At 38.7% G+C, this 16,716-nt stretch overlaps 1 protein-coding gene across 1 annotated transcript; it reads left to right on the top strand.

Moving 5' to 3' along the window:
• The first annotated feature begins 538 nt into the window (after window positions 1-538).
• Window positions 539-1,953, top strand: LOC127094389 (uncharacterized). The gene is made up of 2 exons (XM_051033231.1): window positions 539-1,065; window positions 1,593-1,953. The coding sequence occupies exons 1-2, from the start codon at window positions 539-541 to the stop codon at window positions 1,951-1,953; spliced, it is 888 nt and encodes a 295-aa protein (XP_050889188.1).
• Window positions 1,954-16,716: the final 14,763 nt, after the last annotated feature.

Below are 16,716 nucleotides of genomic sequence, written 5' to 3'. Positions count from 1 at the left end.
TCATTAATTACGCCTTCAACATGCCTTAGAGATTTCTCGTGGTAACAGAATGCCGACTTCAGTAATAGCTAATTTACACAATGCTGGTTCTACTTTTTCAAAACCAATGGTTAACATTAATTCTCCAGTACAAGGGTCTGGGGTTAACATGGGTCGAACTAACCAATCTTCATGTTTGAGACACCTAACACAACTACCTACTCTTACCAATAACTCCGTGGTAGCATGGAGGCAATAGATGGACGAAAGCAACCATGAAATGGTTTAAATGTTGACTCAAACTTTGACCACTGTATTGAATCCTCTGATTCAAAATATGACTTAGTCGAATCAACAGATGACATCACAGGTGGCACGAATGTATGAATTCCTTGGTGTACCTCAACACCAACGACACCCTCCTAGATATTGGGTGAGAGAAAATCAAGAGGCCAATTTTGAAGAAGACCTCACTATTAACCAGATTCCACAAAACCAAGGGGGAGTAGCAATACCCCCTAGGATCGAACCACAAATACCCAGGGAACCAAGGGTATTAATGGTGAATAGAAACCAAAATGCTGATGATATCATATGGCAAGTTCGACATGACGATGTGGCAGCAGATAATAATCTAGCAGTTATAGTCGAAAGAATTATGGTTCAAAATGGGGTAAATTTCGGTCTTAGAAGGCCAAATTATACGTCACCTTTGTCAGAGTATATCTTGCAGGCAGAAGCACCCTTTAGAACCAAAATCCCTAAATTCACTAAGTTTTATGGGTATACCACTGAGTCCACTGTCGAACACGTGGCTAGATATTTAATTGAGGTTGGAGATATGTCAAACAATGAGAGCCTTAGGATAATTTTTTTTCCAAGTTCTCTCACAGAGAATGCTTTCACATGGTTCACCACCTTGCCCCAGAGTTCGATCCACACTTGGAACCAACTAGAAAGAATGTTCCATGAACAGTTTTACATGGGGCAAACGAAGATAAGTCTGAAGGAATTGGCTAGTATCAAGCAAAAGTTCACCGAGCCAATTGATGACTATCTAAATAGGTTTCGATTACTCAAAGCTAGGTGTTTTACACAAATACCAAAACATGAACTGGTCGAAGTGGCCGTTGGGGGCCTCGACTATTCGATTAGACAGAAATTAGATACTCAATACCTGAGGGATATGGCCCAACTGGCTGACAGGGTTCGAATTTGAAGGAAGAAAAGGCTAGGGCAACTAAAGGTAAAAGGGTAGCCTATGTCGATTTCAGGAATAATGATAAAGGCTCCTGTCACGGGCTTTCAGACTTCAACGACAATGAGATCAACCTTGCTGAATTGACACAAGGGCCACCATATGCGTGCAAAGTTTTAGCACCTTCGAATGGAAAAAAATCCTGTCGAACCAGAAAAGAGTGTCAAATTTCCTAAGAAAACTTATACGTTCGACGTTACAAAATGTGACGAAATTTTTGACTTATTAGTCAAAGATGGCCAAATGATAGTACCTCTAGGTGCTAAAGTACCCCCTTCAGAATAAAGAAGAAAAAAGGGTTTTGCAAATACCATGGTTTTATGTGTCACAAAACGTCTTAATATTTTCTTTTCAGGGATCTTGTGCAAAATGCCATCCAGGAAGGAAGACTCAAGTTCGGAGACAAAACACGGAGCCAAATGAAAATCGACTCTGATCCTCTACAAGTAGTTGAGGCCCATTATACTAAACTAGAAGAAGTGAACCTTATTGAAGTCGCTGAAGATTTCAACATGACTGAAGTCACCGAGGACTTCGTCAATAGACCTGTTTTGGCGAAGCTTCATGAATACTTCGAGCATGCGCCTCTTGATGATTTCGCTCAAAAGGCTGCAGGAGATATCACCAACAAAAATGATGATGCCTCCAATGCTGAGGATGCTGAGAGTTCAAAGCTAATGATGATCACCAAAGAAACCGCTGATGGTTTCGTCTAGATGGACAAGGCCACTGAGGGCCTTCAAATACAATTCCAAAGGTTAGATATCACTGAAGATATCCACATGGAGGTCAATATGGTCGAGGTATCTCAAGAGACCTATATGGAGGTCGACGATGAATGTCGATAGGAGGAGTATAACAAAGTCGCCTTCCCTCAAGAGGAAGAAACACTGTCTGATTTCCTCCAAATTTCGACCAGAAGGCAACCCAAAATCTTGAAGGGGTTAGGAGAGTAAATCACCGAGATGGTCGTAAAGCCATCCAAAATCACCAGGTGGGTAAGCCAAGAAGGGCTTTCGACCCCAAGAAATATTCTGATCCAAGACGGCCCATGGTGCAACTTGGTGAAGCCAAGCAAGCAGGGCCAAATATCAAACTCATTTCCTTCAAGCCTAGTGTCGAAGGGTCAAATGGAAAGTGGTTCAAGCAAAATGATGGCAGGAAACACGGTCATAAAAAATGGCAGAACTTCGAGGTCAAAAGAGGTTCGTCATTGGCTTACCACAAGGAATTTCGGGTTGACAAAAGGACGTCACATGTGTCTGAAAACTATAAGGGAAAAAACTCTATGACCAAATCTCTATGGAGGAGAGAACAAAGAAGGAGAAATGCCTAGAGAGAAGCTGGTGAGAGAGAGACCAAGCTGAGTCGAGTACCAATGTGACTACAAAGAAAAGGGAAGACTCTAGCCTTGTCAAAAGAAAACTCAATACTCCAGTCAAAATAGCTAGTGAAAGATACAATCAAGTGACCGCTGAGGATGAAATGCTGACTGACAACTTCGACTCAGGGTCGAAATCCTCCCTAGACATCCTAATTGGGGTGGTATTCATGATGCCGAGGGAATTCGATCGGATTACTGAAGTCGAAGACATCGAGAGCATCACAGAGAGAGAAATGGCTGCTCATAAGCCAATGTGTTACTATGTGATGAATAACGGCTGTGTTGAAGAGCAAAATGCCTTCTTCGAGAGGCCTAGTGAAGCCATGAGGAGCTACCTTAAACCCTTCTTCATCACTGGAAAAGTCGAAGACGTCCCTGTTAATAAAATATTGGTGGATTGTGGAGCGACTGTGAATTTAATGCCTCACCGCATGCTGAGAAAAATTGGCAAGTATGATACTGATGCCAAAGGTTAACTATAACCTATTTCTTGGAAGGGAGTGGATACATGGGGTCGAAGCTGTCCCATCTTCCATGCACTAGAGGATAATAATTTGACACCCAAATGGCATAGTCGAAAACATAGAGGCGGATCAGGGGAACTTTAAAACCCCTATCAATCATGTCGACAGGCGCCAATTTGACAAGCATTTAGCCACAATTAGCTCCCTGTGATTCGACTGAGTTTGCATTTACCCCTGATGACAACGCTTATTATTCCCGGTCACTGCACCTTCACTATGGTTTTCGTTAAGACAGAGAGATAGTAGGCGAAGAAGACTTTGGATATTTGGGAGTGTTTGGAATCGACCCCACGGGATGGGGAAGTGAATTCAGTAATGATGACTGAGTTTACAGTGCTAAAGAGGATTTCGACTTACATAGCCGAAAGCAAGCAACAATTGGCCTTAGAGGCCGAAGTCAAAAGCATGGTTATCAAAGCCAGTGAAGTTTCTCAATCAATAGGTCATGGGAAGGACTTTAACCCAATGCCACCTGACAAGGGTAAGAATGAAGAGCAAGACTAGAGGCTCGATGCGATCTATGATGATGAGCCTTTTGGTTTTGAGAAGGATCCGCTAGCAACAAACATTAAAATGCTGGCCAAGATCCCCTCGAAGAAGTAGACTTGGGAGAGGGAGTGATAAAAAGGCCAACTTACATCAGTGCCAATATTCATCCTCATCTCAAGGTCGAAGTGGTCTAGTTGCTGAGAGAGTTTAAAGACTGTTTTGCATGGGACTATGATGAAATGCCTGGTTTGAGCAGAGAGCTTGTTAAATTAAAATTATCGATCAAGCCTGGAAAGAAGTCTGTGAAGCAGAACCCAAGGCGATTTTCCCCAACAATACTTTCGAAGATTAAAGAAGAAGTCGAAAGGCTCCTTCGCTGCAATTTCATTCGCACGGCCAGGTATGTCGAATGGTTAGCAAATATTGTGTCAGTTGTAAAAAAGAATGGTACTTTAAGGGTTTGCATAAATTTTAGACATTAAAATACTGCAACCCTAAAAGACGAATATTCAATGCCAATAGCAGAAATGCTAGTCGATTCTGCTGCAGGCTATTATGATTTAAGTATGCTTGACGGATACTCTGGGTATAATCAAATATTTATTGCTGAAGAGGATGTCCCGAAAGTAGCATTTCGATGCCCCGGAGCCTTAGGCACCTATGAATGGGTGGTGATGCCTTTTGGTTTGAAAAATGCTGGGGCAACCTACCAAAGAGCGATGAATTCAATCTTCCACGATTTTATAGAAACTTTTATGCAAATATATATATATATATGATATTGTAATTAAGTCTATTTCCGGGAAGAGTCACATAAATCATCTTCGAATATCTTTCGAGAGGATGAGAAAGCATGGTTTAAAAATGAATCCTTTAAAATGCACTTTTTGTATGCAGACTGGGGATTTCTTAGGCTTTGTGGTCCATAAAAAGGGGATCGAAATAAACCAGAATAAGACCAAGGCCATCATGGAAGCGAAAGCGCCATCAAAGAAGAAAGGTTTGTAGTCACTACTAGGCAAGATCAATTTCCTGAGGAGATTCATCTCAAACCTTAGTGGGAAGACACAAGCTTTTTCACCATTGCTTCGACTCAACAAGGAAGGGTTAGAGTGGGGGCAGGCTCAACAAGAAGCCTTTGATAAGATTAAAGCATACTTGAGTCATCCACCAATCTTGGCACCACCTTGTTGAAACAAAAGTATGAGATTATATATATCTGCATCTAACAAGACTTTAGGGAGCATGTTGGCTCAAGAAGATGATAATGGTGTCGAAAGAGCCATCTACTGCCTCAGTAGAATCTTAAATGATGATGAAACTAGGTATAACATAATTGAAAAATTATGTTTATGCTTGTATTTATCTTGTACGAAATTGAAGCATTATATAAAACCTGTTGATGTTAATGTTTCATCTCATTTCGACGTTATTAAACATATGTTATCTAAACCAATTTTTCATAGTCGAATTCGGAAATGGGCGTTAGCATTAATTGAATTCTCTTTAACATACATGCCAATAAGAGCTATTAAAGGACAAGTGGTAGCAGATTTTATAGTCGACCACTCCATAGATGCAAATACACTGAACTATCTCGAGTTGGAACCTTGGAAGTTGTACTTTGATGGGTCTAGTCACAAGGATGGTACATGCATAGGGGTTGTAATTATTTCTCCTAATAAAATTCCAACAAGATTCAAGTACAAATTAGAAGGTATCTGCTCAAACAATGAGGCTGAATATGAAGCCCTCATAGCAGGACTTAAAATATTGTTCGAATTTAGGGCAACTCGAGTCGAAGTAATGGGTGACTCAGAATTGGTCATAAAGAAGATCACAAAGGAATATAGATGTATTAAGGAGAATTTGATTATGTACTTTATAATAACCAGTAGACTACTAAAAAGACTTGAAATGGCTACTATTCGACACATACCTCGACTAGAAAATCAAGTGGCGAACGATTTAGCTCAGATTGCATCCGGGTATAAAGTTTCAAAAGAAAATTTGCATAAAGTCATTGAACTTAGAGGAAAGGTTGTGGAAACTAGATTAATTCCCCTAGACTTAGAAAAGACAAAGCTGGGATATGCTGACGAAGGGAATTTTAAAATATTGGCAATAGACAATTTGACAAATGAAGATTGGAGGAAGCCAAGAGTGGTGTATCTGCAGAATCCAACGGTGTCCACTGATAAAAAAACAGGTATCGAGCATTGAGTTATGTTCTTTTGGGTTTGCAGTTGTTTAAAAAGTCTCCTGAGGGAATTTTGCTTAAATGCCTCAGTGAGTCAGAGGCGTACTTAGCCCTTTCGACTGTACATAGTAGAGCGTGTGGGGCACATCAAGTTGGTCATAAGATGAAATGGCTTTTATTTCGCCAAGGGATGTATTGGCCTACTATGTTGAAATATTATATTGAATTCACAAAGGGATGCCAAGAATGTCAGATACATGCAGGCATATAACACGTCCCTGCAAGTGAATTACATTCTATCACCAAGCCTTGGCCATTTAGTGGTTGGGTTTTAGATTTGATTGGGGAAATTCGATTCCATCATCTAAAAATCAAAGATATATATTGGTGGGAGTTGATTATTATACTAAGTGGATTGAAGCTATATCCTTACCAAATGTGAATCAAGAGGATGTGATCGAGTTTATCCAGAAGCACATTATTTATTGATTCGGAATACCAGAAACGATTACAACAGATCAAGGGTCAGTATTCACTGGTCGGAAAATGCAAGAATTTGCCAAAGCAATGGGCTTCAAACTGTTAACTTCGATGCCTTATTATGCTCATGCCAATGGACAAGTTGAAGCTACCAATAAAATGATCATTGGTTTAATTAAAAAGCATGTAAGGAAGAAGCCTAGGAATCAACACAAAACTCTGGACCAGATTTTATGGGCATGTCGTACCTCTCCCAAAGAGGCCACTAAGTCAACCCCTTTTCGGCTAACCTTTGGCCATGATGTTGTTCTACCAGTAGAGATTCACCTATAATCCATAAGGATTTAAAGGCACCATGAACTTCCAACAGAATCATATTGAAGCATGATGTTAGATGAATTGGTTGACTTGGATGAAGAAAGGTTAAATGCCTTGGAGTTGTTAAAACAACAAAAGAAGAGAATATAAATCTCTTATAATAAGAGGGTAAAATTAAAAAGTTTTGCACCTGAAGACTTGGTCTGGAAAGTGATCCTTCCAATGGATCGAAAGGATAAAGCCTTGGGGAAATGGTCCCCAAAGTGGGAAGGCCCTTTTCAGATTTTGCAGGTATTCTCTAATGGTTCTTATGAAATCGAAGAGCTTAATGACGATAAAAGGATTCTAAGAGTGAATGGAAAATATTTGAAAAAATATAAACCAGTACTTCAAGAGATAAAAATAAGAGACGAATAGTTTTATAAGTAAAACAAAGCCAATATGGTAAAAAAATGCCAAAATGGTTATATTGAATTTGAGGGCCCAAAGAACCAATATACATTACAAAGGAAAATTATCATTACATTACAAAATAGACAAGAAAAATCTAGAAAGGAAGGTTGGCTTTGATTTGAAGATACTTGGCTTTAAGAAGCTCTAGACGTTTCTCACACAAAGATCTCTTCGATCGTAGGACTTTGACGTCAGACTCAAGTTGTCGAGACTTTTCGACAAATTCCATGCCAAATGATAGCTCTTGAGCCATTAAAGCTTCATTAAACTCTAAGAGTTGATCTTTGCTTCTTTCGACATCAAAAATCTTCGCCTGAAGTTCTTCTATTTGCTTCCTCCAGGAAGCAATGTTATGATTATGACCTTCGATCTCTTCTTTGTTTTTCTATTTGGTCTACTCCAATTCTATCACCTTACTGATAAATTTGATGGAAACATCCCAGGCAGCAACTTCAGAACCAAACTTCTTCTCAATTCCCCCTGTGAGCTGAGGAGAAGCTTCCAACAAGTCGACTTGGTTGAGAAGAGCCTTTAAAGTCAAAGGGGCAGAGGGATCAGCCAACTGCAACAAAAACAAATCACCTTTGAAGACTGTCTTTGATCTTAGAAAGTACTTCGTCTACAGGAGTGGTGGAAGGCTGATATTCAGAGACCGAAGTAATAAGGCTTTTGTCAGAGGAACTTTCCCTGCAGCTTAACATAGCCTTCAAATACTCAAGGGGTTAGCTTCGTTTCAGAATAGCCAATCTTTCTACATAAAGACCCCCAGTGCTACTTGTCGAAACTTCGGCCGTTGGAACATATGCCATAATTGGAGTGACAAGAGTTTAAGTTTGAGCCTGATCTTCGCATGCATCAGCCTTCCCCCCTTCAAAGCCTTCGTCATTAGGGACTGGGGTGGGGTTTCCTTTGTTCTCCTCCCCCATAACTTTATCTTCGACATCTCCACCTTCTCCCTGGGGATTGTCTGTTCCTTCAGTGTTATGTAAATCATCCCCAGGGGCATCTTCGTCTTCAGCTAATTCATCCACAACCATGGGTTATAAATTACCTCCAACCTCACCTTCTTCGATTGAATCGGTTTCGTGACCAGAGTCACTGGTTTGAGAATGTTGACTGGAAGTCTTCGGTGGTGAAGCATCGAGGTCACCATAGGGAGGTTGGTTAATTTCACTTATAGACCCCTTTTTCAGATGATGGTCGATAAGTGGGTTCGCCAACACTATTTAAAACATCTGGTGCATAGACAGGCGCTGAGGAGGTTGTAGTCTTGGTTCGAACAACAATTCTTACGCCACCCTAAAATTAATATGATCGAAAATTATAAATGGCGAAAGACGGTAAAAAAGTTATGTAAGGTAGAGAGAAGTTTGTTATACCTTGTCACCTTCGACCCCAGGGATGGAGTTGTCGCTCTCACTTTGGGTCGCCGCTATCTTCGCCGTTTCTTCAGGAGTAGGCTCTTGGATAACAAGTGCAGCGGGCCTTTTCCTTGGAAGTTTGGCTGGAGGTTGGTCCGAAGCATCAGTGGCCTTTGGCTGTTGCTTTCTCTTCCTAGAAGTTAGGTCGAGAATCGGCGACAAATCCTCTTCGTCAGATTCTATTATGATGGGGATGTCAGTAGGTTTTTGGATTTTTAGGGGGCTTACTGGAGGTTTTCAAGCAGCCTAAGTTAAGAAAGGGAATATTAGCCTCATTAAAACACAAGAAAAGTAATAGAAGCGGGAAAGCGAAAGGATTCCTTTACAGGCTTGCTGCCTCCTTCAGTCTTCGACTCGACTGGTCTCTTGGTGGTGGGTGTTTTAGATGGAACCCTGATAGCTAAATGAAAACAACATAAAATAGTTAGTGTTAGCTAAGAGTAAATGTCTTGAAAGGGAATGTACTTCTAGGAAAACCTCCTGTGTCACACCTTCATATAGGTCCGATTCAATTCAGACATCCTTGATCCCTATATGAAGATGTCCTTTGAAACTATCTAGAGTATGCTTAGTTACAACCATATATTGAGCTTTTTTCTGAGATTGTTGTCGAAGTGATTTAATGGAATCTCCACAAATTAACCAATCTGGAAATGGAGGGGCAAGGGCTACTCCGAAGTCAACATTAGGCAGTGGAGGAAACTTTGAGGGAAACAATTCAAGATCCATTTCATAGCGTTTCTCATGAGGAACGTGTGAAGGAATCCTTAGGTTTTCCATTTTCTTTGAAATTTTTTATTTAAGCGTGACAAATGCTTCGCGGATGGTTCGACTAAGATCATCAGGCCTATAGGAAGTTTCAAAGTAGTTTTGAAAAGCTTGGATTTCTTTTATATGTGTATAAGTACCTTTTCTGGTCTTTTCCTGCACAAGAAGAAAAGCTTTTTCAAATAGTTGAATGAAAGAGGTGACATCACATAATTCTTCGACGTAATACTTAGTCCACCATTTCCCAAACTCTCTCGACTGTAGAGGAAGCTGGGCTCAAAGTTGAACGGAGTAAGCTGGGTTCTGCCAGTATATCTGGCTATTTGTTTGAGGGCAGTAGCTTCGTTATGGACTTCATTGTGGAGAATGAGATTACCCTTTTTGTCATACAAGAACTTTTGAAGGACCTGAACTAACCCAAATTGTCGAGCGACAAGGTTGGGTTGATAGGTTATCAAAGTAATCTGAATCTTTGAAGGGTTGAGTCGAAGGGTTAGACTCCTGGGGGTCAAAAAGGCTTCCCAAATCAGCAAAGATTTTGTCTCCTATTTCTTGGATGGAGATGGGAAGGTCCTGGTAAATCACTTGGGACCGTGCTTCCTGAAGGCAAATGAGGCCATGCTCGAAGTGAAAACATGACACTTAGCAAACATCATTATATAGCCCATGAAAGTTGGTTAGAGGGCTTGTCCTTCATCATTTGGAGTCAACTGGGCTAGCCTCAAGCCTTCGACCCTTCTGTTCTTGATCTCCTCAGCATCTTCGCCGATGAGGCCTTTGTTCGGCAGGCTGGCCTCAAAAGTGGCATTTAGCCAAAGTTGCAATAGCCAGAAAGGGCCTGACAGGAGAAGGTTCCCTTTGTCCCCCAAATTCTTCAGTTGAGCTACTCCATTGCTCAAGGATTCAGAAAGACTGGCCAAGATCATCTCGCTTAGGCAGATATCGTGCCCCGTGTGTAGTTGGTTCGCCAAAGTAAGGTATTTCTTGGCAACTGTAGGGATTTCGAAGAAAAAATAAAGTGGCACAACCACAAGGCTAAAAAGGCTATATGCTCCATGTCGGAGACAACCTCAGTATCTTTATCATGGTAATGAGCAATGTATGTTGAGTATGCTGCTCTGGTGGTCGAAAAGGCGATAGTGTCCATAACATCAATGTCGGAATCATAAGTGTGTCCATTAGGCTTCATCCCTATGATAGCGGCCAGGTCGAAAAGGGTTGGCGTGGCCATACCACAAGGAAGGTGGAAAGTGTAATGACTGTCCCAAAATTACAACAAAGAAATCAACATAGGAGTGATGTACTCTAAATTCAGCTTCGACAACATAATCAGGTCATAAATTCCTATGTGTTTTCAAGCCTGGGCCTTAGCTTTCTCTACTTTAGTTAACCAGTTTAGATAATCAGTAGGATCTTTAAAGGTTGAAGTAGCATGGAAAGCTCTGAAACCATTATTCATATATCTTAGATCTATAACATCACCAGCCTTAGGGTTTTCAGTGGAGGTGGTTTTAGTTTTAGGGTTTCTAGCTTGCCATATGGGTTTACATTTGTGATAAGAAGGAAAGAATTATCTAAGATTACTAGAGTCATCATCTAAATCAGCTAAGGGTCCAGATAATGCATAGTTCTTTCCAGAAACAGAGACATGAATGAGTACTTAAGAAGCGTAAATTCTGCATTGTTCTTCTGTTTGGGGCTCTGGTATATATTATCGATTGCCAATCGCGAGTGGAGCAGACAACATGATGAATATTTTCTTTGGAGCTTTTGTCCTGTTGGCGATGGTTTTGACGGATACACCTGTTCCCTTAAGAGCTTTGCTTGAGGTTGCCATTATTAGAGCTTGAAGGAAATTTGAGTTTAGTTGAAGAATGTTTGAAGAAAGAAAATCTAGAGTATTTGGAAATTCAGAAGGCGTAAAAATTTGAAATGGGTAAGTTTGTGGGTTTTATAGGCACGCTTGAAAGAAAGAGCGTTTCAAATCACTATTAATGCCTGACAAGTTAGTGGGACACATGTCTTCCTTGGGCAGTGTGATGGAGATGTCAATGAATGATGCAGCCCATGATTTCCTAGAGTCTAGGAAACATGATGAGTGAAGAGATTCGGTTGTGGGCTGAAAGGACGTGGGTAGGAAAAAGATAATGAGGACTATGACGTCACCAGACAAGTTGAAGAAACTGAATGTTTTTGCTAACATTGGGACACTTAGCACAATGTCAGAGTTATTAAGGCGTCGAAATAAGGTCTAAGAAAAAGTATTTTTCTCACAAGTGTCGAAAATAACATTTTTTGGGGGGGGCAATTTGTTAGCTCATATTTTCGACGCCCATTAAGAATTACCAAAAAAGGAAATTATATGTATAGCTGTTTTTCGACCAGAAGGTGGTATTCGACCAGCTCGAGGTGATTTGACTGGGCAAGGGTAATAAAGATCAACATAAAGTTGAGACTCCAGAAAGATCTCTTAAAAACGGTTGTCGATCAAAGATTTAAAATTTAAATAAGGGAGGGAACTTCACCCTTATCAGAAACCGTTGAGAGTACATGTGGAGCATAGTAGATAATTGCTTGCATGCAAGGCGCCATGTGTCTCAACGAGATTGAAGAACCATCAGAAATGGTTATCTCAATCCAGTATAAATATAGGGTCTTAGTGTTAGAAAAATGTGTGTCAAAAGTATGTACAAAAACCTGTAAATTTACCAAGTGCTCGTGTGAAGAAGAATCGTAAATAACATAATGTACGTTTGTTTACACCATAGTTAGTCACTTCAAAGCAATACAAATTTATCTTTACTCTTTTTCTTCCAGAAATATACTTCTTTATTTCTTCATTCCAAACACTTTTCTTTTACTTCGTCATTTACAGTCTTAAGATTTCCTTACTTTCAACATTTACTTTTGTCAATTGTTTATCGTTACAAGTCCTTTACAATTTCTCTCATTCATATCAGCCTTTTTTATTAGTTTTCAAACTCTAATTTTACGCTTATTATTGGAGTGTTTGTTATTACCAAAACTCATTTTCAAAACAATTGGCTTATGTCCTAGGATCAATCTGATCGATCCTGCAAGTAGCCAAATTTAGAAATTTGGAAGATCAACGGTTCTTTACCGATTTTCAATGTAAACAGAATAAAAAAGGTTTGTTACGAGTCACGAGCTTGGAGTCGGGTTAAGAACCATCCCAAAGGAGTGTACTAAGGATAAAAACCTATAGATCATGTTCTAAAAAGATCCCAGAGTCGTGATCCCATCTATTGGATACTATAGGTTAAAATGATTGACTCATCAACCCATAGTATTCTCAAGAGACACTCGTCTGAGTGTAGTATCGCGTAACAACTGTTATCAAGTCTACACTTGAACCGTCTCTGCAGTACGTCCTAAATAGTCCAAGTTGGGTTAAATTTTCTACGATCCTTAGCTTCTCGGATCCCCAAATTAGAGAAAGTAATTCCTATCCACGACTTACTCGTGTGACATCAGTAACTCCAAAGAGGTCTCCACTGAGTAGGGGATTTCTTGTCACCTCTTTCAGGACTACTCCTTCAAAGCCAACATGACTATACCACCTTCCTATCTTAAATTGCACTAAAGTTGGGGTTAGAACTTATCTTATCACACAGAGATCACCAAGCACAGACAAAAAATATCACACAACAATATATACAAACAAACATCAAATACAAATGTATACACACCAAAAATTAGGCTAAACCCACTGAGGACTACTCCCCAGTAGAGTCGCCACTTTGTTTCTGTAGCAGTAAATTCATGACTATTGAGCTATTGGTTAACTCAACGTCTATAAAACCAGAGTCGTCACCACGCTTTCATTGTTTCCAAAGGAAAAAGGAAAAAGTACGAACAAAACCCAAAGATAAGAAGTTTTCAAATTAAAACTAATAAAATATCAGATATTACAAGTAAGGGGGTTGGTTACACAGAGGGAAGGTATTAGCACCCAAAGTGTCCTAGGTACTCTAGGGAGCCCTTTTTTGTGTGCAAGTGTTTTAGTCGAAAATGATGTTTGTTAAAAATATAGAATGAGGGGATGAGAAAAGAATTCATTAATTATATTTTTGTGTTTGACAAGACCTTCGGTGTTATGCCTACGTACCAACATAAAAATGAGGGATCAAAACCTTGTAGTTCTTGGTAAAAATTTCAAGTAAATGGGTGGATTGATTTTAAAAAAAGCTTAAAGATCTTTTGTTATCAAAGGGAATATACTCAACCAAACATCCACCGATAATGAATGCTTTACAACATTTAAGAGGGAGCGCTCCAACTTCAATTCAATCAACAAGTATACCACTAACCCTTAATAATTGGAAAGACTTATAATCAAAATATCATGAAAATGGGAAAATTATATCTCAAACAAAGATAACTCAAATCCAAATGCTCTCTTTTGAAAAGGTTAAAAGAAAAAGGCATAAAATGGCCAAAAGGATTAGATGAAATTGTTAGTTCTTTTTGTCTTTTGAAATTAAAGTCGATATGATTAAGTTTATTTACAAATTTGATTAAGAAAATATATTGAAAATCAATGGCATAAGGCCAAAGTTTCTACTCATTCAAATAAGTCTAAGTTGAAAACACAAATTAAGAAGGTTTAAAAATGAGGGAGAGATTTTGAAATTAAATAAGTGGGAGAAGATGAAGGGACAATCCTAGACAGAAATTAAAAGTTTACATTTGAAAAGATCTGACCAATGGGATTGGCCAAGATATATTAGTTTCAGATAATGGCATTGGCCAAGTCCTCAAAACATGTGGGAGTTGGCAATTCTAAGTCCAAAAGTTCATATCCAATCAAAGGCAGGGGTCCAACAGTTCACCTACATACTTTTTTAGGGTTTTTGTTGTTATTAGGTATTTTGAGGTCCTAATACCAAAAATAGAACAAAGTCACAAGCACACAATATATACAAGCACAAAGATATGACTCAAGTAAGCAAAGTAAAAATGACTAAACATAAACATCTTGCATGAAATGTAAATGTCAATCAATGATAAAGGTGCCAAATTTTAAACTGCATTAAGCAAATGACATTAAAGATAAATCAATAATAAATAAATGTTAGTAAAATGTTAGTGAAGGAAACCATGGTTTAAGTCATTCTTTGGATAACACTCAACCATCCATTCACAAGCATGAGGCATAATCCAATACATCATCCATAAGAAGGGATCCAACTTGCATAAATCAGCAAGTATGCTACTATCTCTCACAAATGAAAAAATGTTAAGTCTTCATACAATACCATGAGGAATTGGAGACTTACAATCTCACTTACAAGAATTTTATGCCTTTTGGGACAACTTTAGCTCTATGACAAGCAATCATAACTGGACTTATGTAGAAGTCGCAACTATCTGAGGCCGGGCAATAAAAATATTGGTGTTTATGCATGCTAGAGACATGATACAAAGAATCAAGCTCCTAAAGCATACGACACACATAAAAAAAGGGATGAGCCTATCTCAATCAACCTCATGTTGATTCATCTGACACAAGGTCATTGATGAATCAATTAACCTTTGATTATCTGTGAAGTCATTGGTCAATGAAGGATTAAGGAAGAATAGGGATGGAGTTGAAGGGAAATGGAAATGGGAACCCAAATTGATCAAGGGAGGAATTTTATCTGATCAATATTATCCATTCATTTTGGGGGATGAAGTTCACACTTCATCAACCCCCTAAATCCAATAGTATTGATCAAATGGAAGTTCAAATCAACCATGATCAAGGCCAAACAGAAGATGAAACAATACAAGGTCAACCAAATGGCTCAACAATATTTTTAAATGATTAATCAATTAAAAATAATTTAAAAATGAAATAAAATGCATTTTAAAAGGGGAAAAACCTCAAATCCCTTCAAATCACCAAATAAATGGCCAAGGGATTTATCTTAGACCAAACAAGGTCAAAGGTCTTTAGTCAAATTTTTTGGGAATATTTGGAAAGTCAGAAGTATTTAAAAATAATTAAAAACAAGTCTAAAACTATTAAATTCACAAAAAATATCAAATGTCATCCAAAAAATGATTTTAATTCAAAATATGGAAGATGAAATTATTTAAAGATTTTCGGTGAAAGTCCCATGTTTTTTGGATGAAAATTGAAATTATTATGAATTTAACAAAAATAAGTTATTTAAAATAATAATCAAAAAATAAAATAAAATAGAAAAAACAAGGGCCATCAGATCTCCCTCATTAATTGAGGTGGTAGATCTAATGGCCACGCGTGTGCAATCCATGGTGCACCCTGGTTAATGTGTAGCAAATGTGCTAATCAACATCAAAGGCCAAGATTAGAAGCCATGGACCAGATCAGATGGCCTGGATCTCTCCAGCATATCACCGGAGTCCTAACTTCGGTCATCTTCTCCGGTGGCCTCCACCGGACTGGTACAATTGAAAAGTTCACCAAAATGAAAGATCCACATATGGTTTTTAAGAGAAAATCAAGGGGAGCACGAATCTGACCCCCATTTCTTCCAATTCTCACTATACTAAGAGATATGTGGAATTGAAAAACGAGGTGGATGAACCAAGTTGCTTTGATTTGACCTCAAAGTAACTCAATCTTGTTGTCTACATTGGTATGACTTCATCCAACCAAAAATTAAGAGAAATGATGGAGAATTGAGGGAGAATCGAAGAAGGAACGTTCAAGAAAATTCACCTTCTATTTGCAGTGATGAAGCTTGATCTCAATTCCAATTCACTTGGCTTGCTTCTACTAGCTTACAGAAGATGATTTATATGCAAAAGGCTTTAAATCCTTAGAATTTCATATCCAAAACAGAATGGGAATTAAAACTCGATTTCCAAAGAAACCTTCAAGGTATTCTATCAATGGAGGTTGGGAGAATTTACAGATCAAACCTTGGGCCAAGGGTCTGCAATTCTGAGGCAATAGACATATATTTATAGCCTTGTGAATTCATTTCCACTCACTTTCAAAAAGTTAGTAAAAAATAGTAACTTGGTGTGCATGGTTGGGTGGGCATGCATTAAGGCCCAAATGATGATTGCAAAAGGTCCAAATTCGTGCACACTTGATGCTGAACTCACTTCATGAAGCCATGCAATGTTGGTTGATAATTGAGCACAAAATTTTCCAAATAGGGCCATGCAATGCACCCATGTGCAAGTCCCTCAAAATTAATCTAAATGCCATGATCTTGGACTCTTTGGAAAGATAGCATCAAGGGGAACAACTTTTCTGTTAAAACTTTTTCCATTTGAAGCTTTGATCATGATTAATTTTTGTGTGTAAGGTGGAAGAATCAAACATAGTTGAAATTTTTCTAAGTTAAAAGTCAAATGACCACTTTTTCCATCTTGGATAACTTTTGCTATGAGCTTCAAATGACTTTGGTTCCTTCTTCAAAGTTATCAATATTTCAATC

This window comes from Lathyrus oleraceus, chromosome 6 (assembly GCF_024323335.1).
Source record: "Lathyrus oleraceus cultivar Zhongwan6 chromosome 6, CAAS_Psat_ZW6_1.0, whole genome shotgun sequence".
In the NCBI taxonomy this organism is placed as follows: domain Eukaryota; kingdom Viridiplantae; phylum Streptophyta; class Magnoliopsida; order Fabales; family Fabaceae; genus Lathyrus; species Lathyrus oleraceus.
The sequence above is the reverse complement of the archived record's forward strand: the minus strand, read 5'-3'. Positions and strand labels throughout refer to the sequence as shown.

Excerpts from the sequence above, each read along its gene's own strand:
- LOC127094389 (XM_051033231.1), top strand. The coding sequence starts at position 539 with ATGGTGAATAGAAACCAAAATGCTGATGATATCATATGGCAAGTTCGA. Across the intron at positions 1,066-1,592 it reads TTTCGATTACTCAAAGCTAG|GGATCTTGTGCAAAATGCCA; the intron begins GTGTTTTACACA and ends TTTTCTTTTCAG.